Below are 17061 nucleotides of genomic sequence, written 5' to 3'. Positions count from 1 at the left end.
TTATGCCACAGTTGATTGGTAGATATGTTCAATAAATTTTTGTTTCCCCCGAGATTAAAAAAAACGGAATTCCGACTTTAGACGGAAAAATCACATGCCTGCTAAGTTACATTTAAACCAGTGTGGGTGGCACTGGGAGCTGGTGGGTAAAGATTCTTGCCCAAGGACACAACGGCAGTGACTAGGATGGCAGAAGCTGGGATCGAACTTGGAACCCTCAAGCTGCTGGCACAGCCACTCTACCAACCGAGCTATACCGCCCCCATAGTGTGCACGAGTGCTGCCGGTACCCAAGAGCTGCGGTTCCAACATGGACGGTGACTAGGGAAGGGAATTGGTACCAACTGAAGTCTGTCGGTACTACGCAGAATCAAACGGTAACAAATTTCGATACCATAGTTGCACGTGACGTCTCATTTGGTTTCATACTCGACACCGGCTCAAGCACTTGGCGGGAAAACAAGCGTATTCGTTGCGGACTTCCTCTAGTTAATTTTGCAATTTTCTATGCCAACAAAGCAGGTACGTCTGACTGAAAAGTAAGGCTCCACTTGTTAAATTACCAAAATGATTCCCGAGCGCGGCCACCGCCGCTGCTCACTACTCCCTCACCTCCCAGGGGTTGGAACAAGGGGATGGGTCAAATGCAGAGGGTCATTTCACCACACCTTGTGTGTTTGTGACTATCGGTGGTACTTTAACTTCAACTTTAACTTTAAAATGTGCTAGCTCCACGCTAATTTACATTGTGGAGTGAAGTGTGAATTATATTTATTTAGCACTTTTTCTCTAGTGACTCAAAGCGCTTTACATAGTGAAACCCAATATCTAAGTAACATTTAAACCAGTGTGGGTGGCACTTGGAGCAGGTGGGTAAAGTGTCTTGCCCAAGGACACAATGGCAGTGACTAGGATGGCGGAAGCGGGGATCGAACCTGGATCCCTCAAGTTGCTGGCATGGCCGCTCTACCAACCGAGCTATACCGCCCCATATCCACATTGGCTGTGCACCCTGCCGCAATCTCGAACGGGACAACTGGTAGAAAAAATGGATGGATGCCGTATACAAGCTACCAATTAGCATCAGCGATTTCACATGGCTAGTTCAACATTTTTTAATTTGCTAAACTAAGATGTGTTACAATTAAACAGCTGGTGTGTTCACTGTACAGTACTTACAGTACAAACACTTTGTAGGACTCAACAAAAGACGAGACTGGCAACTAAACAGCAAAGACTACTTCCTGTCCCACCAATGACAAACTAAGGTGAACGCATACTCGCCAATTAGACTTAGAAGTGTAAGAAACAGCAGAGTTATTATTATCAACTCAATGTTGAATGTTTAACTAATACATTTTGATCTTATCAATAAACAAATTACTATTTATTACCACACAAATGTACTGGTATTCGATTCATGGTACCGGGAATTGGCACCGTATCGGTCCGGTCTCCTTCGGGAAATTGTAGTTTGTAAGGCTTGCGTACTATGAAAGTACTTTTGTCCAATTTTTCAGTATTTTGTAAGAAATATCAAACAAACAAGACTTTAACAGAGTGAGAATGTTAATTGGATTTATTGGGGAAGTGCGATTATAACCATAGAAGCGTGACACTTGGCGACCACTCCAGCAGCACTGAGAGCGGACTTGGCTAAACTACCTCTAGGTAATGTTGCAATGTTCAATTCCAACCAAGAATTTGACTCAAAAAACGCTCCAACGTAAGTTAAGTAAAATCTTACTTTTCCACCAATTCGCTAGCTTGATGCTAATATCCATTAGCATCCCTACTTATTAGCATTAGCGATTTTACATTCAACACCTCCAAATGTGTTAATGAAAACTACCACTAAGATACACGTTACAATAAAACAGCTGGTGCCTAACAAGTACAATACTTAAGAGTTTTAACACTTTTTAGGGCGCAACAAAAGACAATATACAGCAAAGAATGAACGGACTAACCAACAAACATGGACGTGCAAGTGTGATTGCAACTTAATGTCATACTTGCAAAGGAGACTCAGAAATGCGATAAAGAAACAAGACTGGACAGCAGTTATCATAATCAGCTCATTTTTAAATATTGAAATAAAAATGACATTTTATCATTAAAAACAATTATAATTTATTACCACACACAAAAGTACTGAAAATTTGTGCTGTTGAGTACCATTATTGTTTACCAGGTACCAGAAATGGGTACCGTATCTATTCGTCGCTAGTCATACACCTAAATGTTATCAAGTATTACTTAATTTTATTTTGATTTAGTTGCATCCTGCTGTGTTGCACTTGTACAGCAGTTCATAACTTACATCTAAACATTGCCTGAACACTTAATGAATGTTTTATTGTTGGTTACAGCTTGACCATGGAACAGACAACTTCACATTATTGACTATGGACATAAAAAAAGATAAACCCCACCATTGAACCCTGCGGCTTATAAAACGGTGCGGCTAATTGATGGATTTTTCTTCGTTGACAGCCACGAGGCAAATAGTTTTCACTATCCACCAATCCATTTTCTACCGCTTGTCTCTTACGGCAGCGGTTCTCAACCTTTTTTCAGTGATGTACCCCCTGTGAACATTTTTTTAATTCAAGTACCCCCGAATCAGAGCAAAGCTTTTTCGGTTGAAAAAATAGATAAAGAAGTAAAATACAGCACTATGTCATCAGTTTCTGATTTATTAAATTGTATAACAGTGCAAAATATTGATAATTTGTAGTGGTCTTTCTTGAACTATTTGGAAAAAAAGATATAAAAATAACTAAAACTTGTTGAAAATAAACAAGTGATCAAATTATAAATAAAGATTTCTCCACATAGAAGTAATCATCAACTTAAAGTGCCCTCTTTGGGGATTGTAATAGAGATCCATCTGGATTCATGAACTAAATTCTAAACATTTCTTCAGAAAAAAAGAAATCTTTAACATCAATATTTATGGAACATGTCCACAAAAAATCTATCTGTCAACACTGAATATTGCATTGTTGCATTTCTTTTCACACTTTGTGAACTTACGTTCATATTTTGTTGAAGTATTATTCAATAAATATATTTATAAAGGATTTTTGAATTGTTGCTATTTTTAGAATATTTTTTTTTAAATCTCACGTACCCCTTGGCATACCTTCAAGTACCCCCAGGGGTACGCGTACCCCCATTTGAGAACCACTGCCTTATGGGGTGGCAGGGGTGCTGGAGCCTATCCCAGCTGCACACAGGCAGAAAGGGGGTACTGAAAATGTGTGTTTTAGTTAGTGCTATGTCGCCATCGTTTGGACAAGTTTACTTGCTGCAGTGTTGCCTGCAGTTTAAAGCTTTGAACCGGAAGTACAAGTGCCGTTCCAGTTTCTAGCGGTCCATGGTGTTCCCACCCCTATGGATTCTTCATTCATCACTCCAGAACGTTTGTAAGTTTTACAATATAACTACAACAAACCGTCCAAGATGTGATGGCTGTAGGGCTGTTTTCATGCAGATGTGTGCGTGTTATCCTAATGTAATGAAGCTAGCTTTGTTCAAATTAGCTAATATGCCAACACATTTACAAGTGTCTGTGTTAGCATTATTAACTTAAAATTGGCATATATTTTGTATTGTTTCAGTTTTGACGTCACCGTGCTGTTATTGAGTCTGTTTAAAGAACTAGCTTCTGCAGCTCGTGGGTCCATGACGAAGACTTCTGTTTTGTGTGATCAGCCGTTTTACTGCCGTGTGACAGACACCGTTTGGAAACAATTAAGGTATGTAAATTAACAGTTACAAAATATTTCTGTGTAAATAACTAATTTTACAACGAATGTATGTGCGGCTTATAGTCTGGTGCGGCTTATATACCGCTGCGCTCTTTAGTCCGGAAACGCGGCCATTTCAAAGAATACAAAACAAGCGCACCTTAGCTTCCTTGATTCCAGGACACAGTTTACAGATGGTTGCCACTGCCACGTCCTCCGACACAATCCCGTAGCCGTCCTCGTCCACCCGGGCGAACTCGGCCACCAGCCACTCGCTCCTCAGCTTGCTGCCCAGGCTGCCCTCCATGGTTCCTCCTTCGCCCAAGCTCCCTGCGGCCCCGCCGATGACGGACGGGTGCGCCAGCAGGTAGCGGAGGCCCGTCACCCAGATGTTAGCCACGTCGGCCGACAGCGCCACCAGGTCCAGGGACTGCGAGGACGAAAACGTTAGGCTAGAGCGGAAGAAAGTACTGAAACAATCCGAGTTCCTACCTGGTAGACTTCGCCATGGATGATGGAGAAGGCCGCCTCCTCAGCCAGGTGTTCCGAGAGAGGGCCGTTATGCAGGAAGGTCTCGGTGCTCTTACCGGTTCGGACTTCTCGGATGCTGCCGATGTCCAGCCGAGCCTTGTCGCCGTCCTTCTTGGAGGGTTCCCAGCGCAAGCAGCTCAGGTCGGCCTCCAGCGTGTAGAAACGACAGTAGACCCTGGAGTTGGGACGCACCTTCTTCAGCTCGCAGCCGCCCTGCATGAAGGCCAAGCAGTCGGCCGCGCTGCTCACCTGCCGGGGAAGAAGCACGGCATATTCACCCGGCCACTACAACCACACATACAGGACGTATAAGGCCGGATCTACTGGGAACCCAAATCACAAGTGCAAATTATAAAATGATGTGTACTATTAGAACTGCCAGTTAATAACAAGTGCAAATTATAAAATGGTGTGCATTATTAGTGTTGCCGGTTAATAACAAGGGCAAATTATAAAATGATGTGTACTATTAGAGTTGCCAGTTGAAAAAAGGGCAAATTATAAAATGATGTGTACTATTAGTGTTGCCAGTAAATAAAAAGTGCAAATTATAAAATGATGTGTACTATTAGTGTTGCCAGTTAATAAAAAGTGCAAATTATAAAATGATGTGTACTATTAGTGTTGCCGGTTAATAACAAGGGCAAATTATAAAATGATGTGTACTATTAGAGTTGCCAGTTGAAAAAAGGGCAAATTATAAAATGATGTGTACTATTAGTGTTGCCAGTAAATAAAAAGTGCAAATTATAAAATGATGTGTACTATTAGTGTTGCCAATTAATAACAAGTGCAAATTATAAAATGATGTCTACTGTTAGTGTTGCCAGTTAATAACAAGTGCAAATTATAAAATGATGTGTACTATAAGTGTTGCCAGTTGATCACAAGTGCAAATCATAAAATGATGTGTACTATTAGTGTTGCCAGTTAATAACAAGTGCAAATTATACAATTATGTGTACTATTAGTGTTGCCAGTTAATAACAAGTGCAAATTATAAAATGATGTGTACTATTAGTGTTGCCAGTTAATAAAAAGAGCAAATTATAAAATGATGTGTACTATCCGTGTTGCCAGTAAATAACAAGTGCAAATTATAAAATGATGTGTACTATTGGTGTTGCCAATTAATAACAAGTGCAAAGTATGAAACGATGTGTACTATTAGTGTTCTCTCTCTCTCTCTCTCTCTCTCTCTCTCTCTCTCTCTCTCTCTCTCTCTCTCTCATTTTACTGAGGGCCTCCAGTTAATTTGCACGCACATTTCAAATGTACCAAATAAAGATGCAAAACAGCGGCCGCGGAACAGTTTTAGTCTGGATGAATCACATCGGGAATGCTAAATGATCACATTTGCACCTCCTTCTCCGAGTATTGTGGCCGTTCTTACAATCTGCAAAAAATTTTGCATATTCATGAAGACGTTACTTAATTTGATTTGTTTTGACGACATTGATTTATTTACAATCTAGTTAATGGACAGCAGCATCGACATAGGCAAATTATCTTGGACTATATGTGGCTGTAGGTAACCTACTGATTTTAAATCAACTCCACAATATTGAAGTAGCTACATTTGAAGTCCTGTATGTACATCTAAACAATTAGCAGGGTGTGTGGACTACTAACGCAAATACACACTGTTGGCTCTAATAATCCAGCTGTGGCTGTAGGCAACCTCTCGATGAAGTTTTATTTTAACTAACTCCACAAGGTGGCAGAATTCAATCAACTGCATGGTTTCCGGTAGTATATGGTCTATAAAAGCAAACAACCACTGCATGCTCTAATTATCTATCTGTGGCTGTGGGTAACCTCCTGGTGTACTTTTCCCCCCCCATTATCGTTACAAGATGGCCGTAGCTTCATTTTCTTTTAATTTTATTTTAACTTTTATCTCTACATTTTACTGTGCAATATGTAGTATTTATTACTGCATTTTTGTTTTTCATTACGTTTTATTTCTGTTACTGTCTGTAAAAAACTAATCACCCCATTGTGAGATAAAATAAAAGTCCAACCTACCCTCTCTACTTTCTCATGCACTCCAAATCATTATTAAGGGCACGAAAATCAACGCCCGGTTAATGATGATGAAAAAAACCAGCAAAGTACCTTCTTCTCAGAGGGCATGCTGCTGAAGGACACAGTCTTCTTTCTGCTGCCGCCCACCTTCTGCACTGAAGGATCCTGGGAAAAAAAGGAATAGTGTTTTAGTCAACTGCTTTAAAGAGTTTGACGTTAGCACAACGTGCTTTTCGAAGCTAGCCGCAAAAAAGGTAAATGGGTTATGGTAAATGGGTTATACTTGTATAGCGCTTTTCTACCTTCAAGGTACTCAAAGCGCTTTGACACTATTTCCACATTCACCCATACACACACACATTCACACACTGATGGCGGGAGCTGCCATGCAAGGCCCTAACCACGAACCATTAGGAGCAAGGGTGAAGTGTCTTGCTCAAGGACACAACAGGCGTGACGAGGTTGGTAGAAGGTGGGGATTGAACCAGGAACCCTCAGGTTGCTGGCACGGCCACTCACCCAACCGCGCCACGCCGTCCCCAAGGTCTGTTTTGTAGTACTTTTGGGCCGAGGTGGAGGAGCTAGGAATTTTTATGCTAACTAGCTACACTGAAGTTGTTTGGGTTTTTTTGGATTCCATTTACTCAAGCACAGCTAACGTTGTGACGCTAACGCCATGTTAGCATTCCTTCTTCATTAGCGCTGCGCTAACACTCCTTTTTCTCAGAAAGTTTTTTTCCGTACAAATTCCTGATTTTCTTGAAATTCCAGAAATTCCGGAATACCCACTCAATTCAAACTTACATTTTTCAACTGATTCCAAAAATTCCAACACAAAGCCACTCATATCACCTAGAACAATTGTGCTAGTATCAATATTTTCTAAAATTTTCAGTTTTCCAGGAATACCCACATTTCCAGGAAATTTCCATTCAAATGTTCTACAATGTCCGAAATTCTCCAAATTTTGCGAAATTTTTAAACCCAATTACGACCTTTCAAACTTCCACCCACACTACTCTTCCGTTGTACAAAATGCAAAACATGTTTTGCCTTTCCCAAAATTCCCGTTTTTTTCCAGAAATGTTCTTCCTATTGACATGATTGGGCATTATACGATCTACTGCACATCCCACATTTCTCACCCGATTTGAAAGGTTCCAACATCCACACGCTCCGCTCAAAGTGAAAATTTAAGCCAGCATGGTTTACAGTTCCAAAAATTCACTGATTACCCGGAATCACCAGGAATGTTTCCTCATTGACAATGCACTACACGCATGTCTCAACCGATTTGAACCGTTCCACCATCCACACACTCCACTCATGTTGGACAATCAAACTAACATTTTCCAAGTTCAAACAAATTCCAGGAATTCCCAGATTTCCCAGTTTTGCAAAGCCCTATGTCCGCCTCTTCCTCGAAAGTTTTCACAGTCCACATTTTTCAACCGTTTTTGACCATCCCGCTTTCAAAACATTCCACTTAGTTGAGACAACATCCATCCATTTTCTACCGCTTATTCCCTTTGGGGATGCAGGGCGCGCTGGTGCCTATCTCAGCTACAATCGGGCGGAAGGCAGTGTACACCCTGGACAAGTCGCCCCCTCATTGCAGGGCCAACACAGATAGACAGACAACATTCACAGTCACATTCACACACTAGGGCCAATTTAGTGTTGCCAATCAACCTATCCCCAGGTGCATGTTTTTGGAAGTGGGAGGAAGCCGGAGTACCCGGAGGGAACCCACGCATTCACGGGGAATCATGCAAACTCCACACAGAAAGATCCCGAGCCCGGGATTGAACCCCAGACTACTCAAGACCTTCGTATTGTGAGGCAGACGCACTAACCCCTCTACCACCGTGAAGCCCTGTCGAGACAACAAACACATTCTTTTTTTGTACAAATTCTGGGCTTTCCCGAAATTCCAGGAATTCCAAAATACTCATTCTCAATTCAAACTGTTACTATTTCAAAATGTTTCAACCGATTCCAAAAATTCCAACACCAACCCATTCATATCATCTAGGACAATTGTGCTAGTATCAATATTTTCTAAAATTCCCAGTTTTCTCAAGATACCCAAATTTCCAGGAAATTCCCATTCAAATCTTCTACAATGCCTAAACTTTTTAAACCCCACTCCAACTTTTCAACCATCCACCCACACTACTCTTCCGCTGTATAAAATGCAAAACATGTTCCCCTTTCCCAAAATTCCCCCTTTTCCCGGAATACTCTCCCATTGACAATGAATGGGCATTACACGATCTACTGCATATCCCACATTTCTCAACCTATTTGAACCGTTCCAACATCCACACACTCTGCTCGGCATGGACATTGAAGCCAGCATGTTTTTCAGTTCCAAAAAAGTTCCAAAAATTCCCTGATTGCCCGGAATTACCAGGAATGTTTCCTCATTGACAATGAATGGGCAAAACACAAACATCTCCATATCCCGCATGTCTCAACCGATTCGAACCGTTCCACCATTCACACACGCCACTCATGGGACGGCATGGTGCAGTGGGAGAGCAGCCGTGCGCAACCCGAGGGTCCCTGGTTCAATCCCCACCGAGTACCAACCTTGTCACGTCTGTTGTGTCCTTGAGCAAGACACTTCACCCTTGCTCCTGATGGGTGCTGGTTAGCGCCTTGCATGGCAGCTCCCTCCATCAGTGTGTGAATATGTGTGTGAATGGGTAAATGTGGAAGTAGTGTCAAAGTACAACCCATTTATCATTTATTTATTTATTTATGTTAAACAATCAAACTAACATTTTCCAAGTTCAAACAAATTCCAGGAATTCCTAGATTTCACGGTTTTCCAAAGCCCCTTGTTCGCCTCTTCCTCGAAAGTTTTCATAGTCCACATTTTTCAACCGTTTTTGACCATCCGGCTTTTAAAACATTCCACTTAGTTGAGACAACAAACACACTTTTTTTTTTTTTGTACAAATTACCGGCTTTACCGAAACTCCAGGAATTACGAAATACTCATTCTTAATTCAAACTGTTACTATTTCAAAATGTTTCAACCGATTCCAAAAATTCCAACACCAAGCCATTCGTATCATCTAGAACAGTTGTTCTTAACCTGGGTTTGATCGAACCCTAGGGGTTCGGTGAGTCGGGCTCAGGGGTTCGACGGAGTCTCCGCCACGGAGGTAAAGACACATCCGACTTACCGTGTAAATAAAAACTTCTCCCTGTCAGCGTATTATGGACACCCCCAAACAATGTTCCCTCTTATTTTCCATCTAATTTGCAGGTTTTTTGATTGATTGATTGAAACTTTTACTAGCAGATTGCAAAGGAAGAGAATACATTACATGAAACAGTACAGTTAACACAGTACAGTACATATTCGTACAATTGACCACTAAATGGTAACACCCGATTAAGTTTTTTAACTTGTTTAAGTTGGGGTCCAAGTGAATCAATTCATGGTAATGTGTGTAAGGTGTTTAATTTCTTTTGAGTTCATGCACTGTGTTGGTTTTGTTCTTTGAACAAGGTGATGTTCATGCACGGTTCATTTTGTGCACAAGTAAAAAAAACATGACCTTTTCTTGAATTTGAGAAAAAAAAAAACATTTTTTTTTTCACTAAAGTATTGTTCGGTGAATGCACATATGAAACTGGTGGGGTTCGGTACCTCCAATAAGGTTAAGAAACACTGATCTACAACAATTGTGCTAGTATCAATATTTTCTAAAATTTCCGGTTTTCTTGAGTTACCCAAATTTCCAGAAAATTCCTATTCAAATCTTCTACAATGCCCAAACTTTTTAAACCCCATTCCAACTTTTCACACTACTCTTCCGCTGTATAAAATGCAAAACATGTTTTCCCTTTCCCAAAATTCCCCCTTTTCTCAGGATATTCTTCCCATTGACAATGAATGGGCATCATACGATCTACTGCACATCGCACATTTCTCATCCGATTTGAACCGTTCCAACATCCACACACTCCACTCGTAATGGACATTGAGGCCAGGATGTTTTTGGGTTCCAAAAATCTCCTGATTACCAGGAATTACTGGGAATTCCTCCCCATTGACAATGAATGGGCATTATACGAAATACTGCACATCCCACATTTCTCAACCGATTCGAACCGTTCCTACATCCACACACTCCACTCACCCTGGACATTCAAGCATTTCACTTCCACTCATGCTACCGGAATTGCAAATTCTAGTTTAATTTTGATATTGTGTAGTATTGAATTTGTTTTGATGAAACCATTGTATATGATGAAAGACAATAAAGAATGAGTTTAAATATTGTGTTGATATTTTCTTTTTTTTTTTTTATGACAGTTGCTGCATGTGGTCTCACTCATGGATGATCGGTATTGAAATCGGCAGCATAAAAAAAAAAAACTTAATCGAAAAACATCCTTAGTTTGCAGACTATTCATTTTTACACTTATGACAGTGAGTGATGGTAAAATGTTACGGTGACGGTGACAGTTTGACCCCGGAACTGATCATTTCCATCCTTCCCTGTGCTGGCTGCAAAAGTGCACCAGTGAAAGCAAAGGGCGGAGTGTACAGTAATTGGCTGCACTTCCTGCACAGACTGACATGGCTGCATTCAAAAATAGACAGGTCAAATATTTTTAGCGGCGTGCTCGAATCACAGTCGTCTTTGTGAGGCCCAGGCAGGAAGTTTGTGGGGTTTTTTTGCATTTGTAAATAAATAACAAGCTGATATGTGACGAGTGATGACGATTGACAAGGCGTGTGTTGGCTTTCACTCACTAACTAATCCCCTTTTTCAATTCTTAGACCCTTTTGTTTTCTCTCCATCTTCCTTTCATCCTTATTCCGGCGGCTCAAAGCCAGACTTTTCCAAAGTGGGACCATAGTTTTTGTGGATTTAAGGAGAAAAGGAGTGTGAGTGTCAAAGTCTAATAACACGCAGTTTGGATGAAGCCTGGCATGAAAATGGCATTTTATGACATGGACAATTCATTTTTCAACATCTGGGACTTAACCACTGGATTAATTGGAAATCCCAAGCAGGAACATCAGCAAAAGAGCAGCGGAAAAAAATTTGAATCATAATAAGATGGTGTAACTGAGCAATTTTACGGTTAAAAATCCCACGGAAGAGCAGAAACACTGGACTAAATATTAGGTACACAGCTAGAGGGAGATCCAGCGTACAAACATTTCAGTCGCAGCTGTGAGTGTGCAGCAGTCCCCCTGCATGTCACTTCCATCATTTTGACCTTAACTGGCAGCTCCATCTCTGCTGGGCGAGAAAACGCCACCATGGCCTTCATCGGCGATACGCTGACGAGGTGTCACTTGTGACAACCCCCTCCTCCCCAAACTACTGGTCCCCCGCTAATAGCTAATACAAATTCTTACAGGTGTCAGCAGCTGAATTTCCCATAAAATAAAGAAAATAATATAGTCAAAAATGTATGACAAGTACAAAGAAATAACACGTTTTTCCAAATGGAATTAAATGCTTTTTTAAAGTAAAAGCATCATCACTTTATAATTAAGTAATATAATATTTAAATATGACTAAAGAATATGTATCCTCAACAACAATTAAATAACGACAATTTAACTGGACAAACATAAAATATTTACAATAACTACATACATCATATACATTTATTATATATATTTATGCTATGTATTCTTTAATATAACTACTAGATACTTCATTTAATTATATAAAACATGTACAATACAATACATCATATTTAATTTTATATGTATTAAGTTAAAGTACCAATGATTGTCACACACAGACACTAGATGTGGCGAAATTATACATCCATATATGAAAATATAGTGTATATATACACATTGTATACGTATGTAAACCTATACTATATATATACATTAAAACAAATGTGTATATACTGTATATATATATATATATACATATACATTTTAATAACATGCACACTGTGTATATTATATATTTGTGAAAAAAGGAAAAAACAAAAATAATAAAAATTGTATTCAATGTTTGAAAATAAACAAAAACAAATGTGTATTTTATTATTAATATCAATCATTCTTATAATGGAATCTATAAACATATATATATATATATATATATATATATATATATATATATATATATATATATATATATATATATATATATATATATATATATATATATATATATATATATATATAGTTCCCTGATGATTGAGGGAACCCCTCATGAAACAGTTCTGTAGGGATGAAGTAGTCTTGTGATTTTTCCCACACCTACATATTACGCTCGACCACGGTATCGAGCACTATTCTCTGGATAATCCAATCAAGACATATATATATATATATATATATATATATATATATATATATATACAAACCCCGTTTCCATATAAGATGGGAAATTGTTAGATGTAAATATAAACGGAATACAATAGTTTGCAAATCATTTTCAACCCATATTCAGTTGAATATGCTAAAAAGACAACATATTTGATGTTCAAACGGATAAAAAAATTTTGGGGCAAATAATCAGTAACTTTAGAATTTGATGCCAGCAACACGTGACAAAGAAGTTGGAAAAGGTAGCAATAAATACTGATAAAGTTAAAGAATGCTCATAAAACACTTATTTGGAACATCCCACAGGTGTGCAGGCTAATTGGGAACAGGTGGGTGCCATGATTGGGTATAAAAACAGCTTCCCAAAAAATGATCAGTCTTTCACAAGAAAGGATGGGGTGAGGTACACCCCTTTGTCCACAACTGCGTGAGCAAATAGTCAAACAATTTAAGAACATCCATCCCATCCATTTTCTACCGCTTATTCCCTTTGGGGTTGCGGGGGTCGCTGGTGCCTAGCTCAGCTACAATCGGGCGGAAGGCGGCGTACACCCTGGACAAGTCGCCACCTCATTGCAGGGCCAACACAGATAGACAGACAACATTCACACTCACATTCACACACTAGGGCCAATTTAGTGTTGCCAATCAACCTATCCCCAGGTGCATGTCTTTGGAAGTGGGAGGAAGCCGGAGTACCCGGAGGGAACCCACGCATTAACGGGGAGGACATGCAAACTCCACACAGAAAGATCCCGAGCCCGGGATTGAACCCTGACTACTCAGGACCTTTGTATTGTGAGGCAGACGCACTAACCCCTCTTCCACCGTGAAGCCCACAGTGGTGAACATGCCCTTTCCCAACTACTTTGGCATGTGTTGCAGCCATGAAATTTTAAGTTAATTATTATTTGCAAAAAAAAATTGAGTTTATGAGTTTGAACATCAAATATCTTGTCTTTGTAGTGCAGTCAATTGAATATGGGTTGAAAAGGATTTGCAAATAATTATATTCCTTTTATATTTACATCTAACACAATTCCCCAACTCATATGGAAACGGGGTTTGTATGTACAGTATATATATTCAGTGTGTATATTACAATGTATATATGTTATACAATATATATATACACACGAACACACACATATATACTGTATTTACATATGTATACACATATATACATGTCCATGTATATATGCTGTATACATATATATATACATATAAACCATATAAACACTCACATATACATATATAAATATAGACAGACACACGCACGTATAATACATTCATAAATACATATGCATGTATTTTATTTAATACACACAGTCTATATTTTTGTAAAAGAGAAAAAAAACTTAATTTAAAAAAAAAAACAGAATTAAAAAATAAGTTAAAATTAATCGTTGATAAAGACAAAACTAAAACTTTTTGGGGAATAAATAATACAAATGATGTAAAACTACATGATAAAAACTAATGGATATTTAAAATGGGATAAAATCTTCCTTGGATGTATGTTTGCCGACACAGAAAATCAACATGGGAGTGAAAGGACATACCGTATTTCCTTGAATTGACGCAGGGCATATAGTATGCGCCTGCCTTGAATTACTGCCGGGTCAAACTCGCTTCCCAAAATAATTAGCGCATGCTTAGTATTACCGCCTGGTCAAACTCGTGACGTCACGAGTGACACTTCCCCTGTCATCATTTTCAAAATGAAGGAGGCTGATTTCAATACCGGTAATTAGAAATCACATAAACGGATGAAGATTAAGAGCTATTCAGTAGGTTTTAAGGTCCAAGCTTACACCACACTCAAATTTTCACTGCATACCTTTGGTAAGTGCCGGAGTGAGAAGAGGTTTTAAAATAATTAGCGCATGCTTACTTTTACCGCATGCCTTTGGTAAGCGCAGGAGTGAGAAGAGGTTTTAAATCAATTAGCGCCCCGGCTGCAATTCAAGGAAATAAGGTACAATAAATATTTGCAGTATGTACATTGGATTCAAACACAAAGTCTAAAAAGGGTGCAGGTGCCAAAACACCAGTGACCTCTGACCTCATGAAACACAAACCCTCCCCACTAAGTCTTCTTGTAAGACTTGTTGTGGACATCCTGTGACATGAATATGAGGAGAAGCGTACTTCCTGCACATTTCAGTGGCACACGAGCACGTCCGCACAGCCTGAGCAAGGACGGTGACGCGATGGCCAGGGCGAATGAAAGTAAACACGCGGGGAGGATGTGAGGCCTGACTTCCTGACTCTTGAGTGGAGGAAGGCCTCCATCTTCTCCTTGTACTAAAGCGGACATGACACTGGAGTATGTATAAATATTCTGCTGGAACTGTACTATTGCTTTCAGACATTTGACTCAAGTACAAGCAAAAGTACTCAAAAAGCGCTGGGTGAGAAAACACTGGCATTCAGAGCCGTGGCTGAAGGCAACCTCTTCCTGTCTTTTTTCTTTTTGTTGTGGACACCACAATATGGCAGCACACTGCAAAAAGTGAGTGTTCAAAAACAAGAAAATAAAATACAAAAATTTGGGTTTTTTTATTTGAACTAAGCATAATTATATGCCAATAGAATAAGAGAATTTGGCTTGTCAAGACTTTCCAAAACAAGTAAAATTAGATACCCTAATTGAAGATACCCTCAATGAACCCAAAAAAAAATTAAAATAAGTATATTCCCACTAATAAGAAGTGCACTTTTCTTGGTAGAAAAGTGCACTTGCTCAATATGTTGAAAAATATTCTTAAATTAAGTAAATCCATCCATCCATTTTTTCTACCGCTTATTCCCTTTTTTGGGGTCGCGGGGAGCGCTGGCGCCTATTACAGCTACAATCGGGCGGAAGGCGGGGTACACCCTGGACAAGTCGCCACCTCATCGCAGGGCCAACACAGATAGACAGACAACATTCACACTCACATTCACACACTAGGGCCAATTTAGTGTTGCCAATCAACCTATCCCCAGGTGCATGTCTTTGGAAGTGGGAGGAAGCCGGAGTACCCGGAGGGAACCGACGGATTCACAAAGATCCCGAGCCTGGGATTGAACCCAGGACTGCAGGACCTTCGTATTGTGAGGCAGACGCACTAACCCCTCTGCCACTGTGAAGCCAAATTAAGTAAATGCTAGTGCCATTATCTTGACATAATGATAAGCGCTCGGCATCATGATTTTTTTTTCATGCTAGAAGTAAGAAATTATTACTTTAAAAAAGTAGTTTCATACTTGTGAGTGTTGATGACACTTTGCATCAGTTGATTTTCTAGTTTCAAGCATGTTTTACTCAATATAGGTCATAAAATCTCAGCAACAAGTTGTAATATCTTACTGAGATCACTTAGGACCAAAACCCTTAAAACAAGTAAAACACTAACATAAAATCTGCTAAGGGAGAAGAATTATCTTATCAGACAGAAAATAAGAAAATATCACCCTTATTTCAGATATTTAATCTTACTTAGATTTCAGTTTTTGCAGTGCAGCTGCATCGAAAGGATTATTAGCAGCTTTATTTCGACATGCTAACATTTGTGAGATTATTTTGCAACCATTTACCCCACAGTCATATAACTTGGTACGTGACATATGCTAAGTGTTAGCATGCTAATATCAGCATGCAAAAAAAAACGTTTCAACTTATTTTGCAACAGTTTACCCCAGTGTCATATAACTTGGTATGTGACACATGCTAACGTAAGCCTGCTCAAAAATGGTGAACTCATTTTGCTACCGTTTACACCAGAGTCATATTACCTAAATATATATATATATATATAACTTTTGAGTCATATAGTCATATAACTTGGTATGTGACACATGCTAAGTGTTAGTAAGCTAGCCTGCTAACATTAGCAAGCTAATTTGTTTTAGCAAATTTTTCAACCGTTTACCCCAGTCATATAACTTGGTATGTGACACATGCTAATTGTTAAAATGGTAACATTAAACATGCTAGCATATTAATATTAGCATGCTAACTTTTTTTTTAGCTAATTTTGAAACCCTTTACCTCAGGGTCATATAATTTGGTATGTGACAAATGCTAACTGTTAGCATGCTAACATGAAGATGCTAATTTTTTAGCTCATTTTACAACCGTTTACATCCGAGACATACAACTTGATTTGTGACACTAGCTAAGTGTTAGCATGCTAACGTTAGCCTGCTAGCATGCAAACATCAGCATGCTAATTGCATTCATGCATTTCAGTTGTATTGCAGCGGTTGCATTCACACAAAATTCCTACCAGAATTACACAGATTCCAGTAATAAATATGTTAGTCTTTTTAATGCCTACCATTGTTCTCTGCTTGATTATTTTCCCTATACCAAACTTTTTATAACATTTCACACTACGAAATAAAATATGGAGAATTCATGCTGAC

At 39.2% G+C, this 17061-nt stretch overlaps 1 protein-coding gene across 2 annotated transcripts in view; it reads right to left on the bottom strand.

Moving 5' to 3' along the window:
• plcl1 (phospholipase C like 1) overlaps positions 1-17061 on the bottom strand; it is a 177695-nt gene that overhangs the window by 73516 nt on the left and 87118 nt on the right. For both annotated transcript variants that reach the window (XM_061879621.1, XM_061879622.1), the window contains exons 2-4: positions 6405-6479; positions 4248-4535; positions 3916-4185 (exon numbers count right to left, since the gene is read on the bottom strand). In XM_061879621.1, the coding sequence (XP_061735605.1) occupies positions 3916-4185; positions 4248-4535; positions 6405-6479 (633 nt within the window). The remainder of the gene's footprint in view (positions 1-3915; positions 4186-4247; positions 4536-6404; positions 6480-17061) is intronic.

This window comes from Nerophis ophidion, linkage group LG19 (genome assembly GCF_033978795.1).
Source record: "Nerophis ophidion isolate RoL-2023_Sa linkage group LG19, RoL_Noph_v1.0, whole genome shotgun sequence".
NCBI lineage: Eukaryota > Metazoa > Chordata > Actinopteri > Syngnathiformes > Syngnathidae > Nerophis > Nerophis ophidion.
Note: the sequence above shows the minus strand (reverse complement) of the source record. Positions and strands in the feature narration are given on the sequence as shown.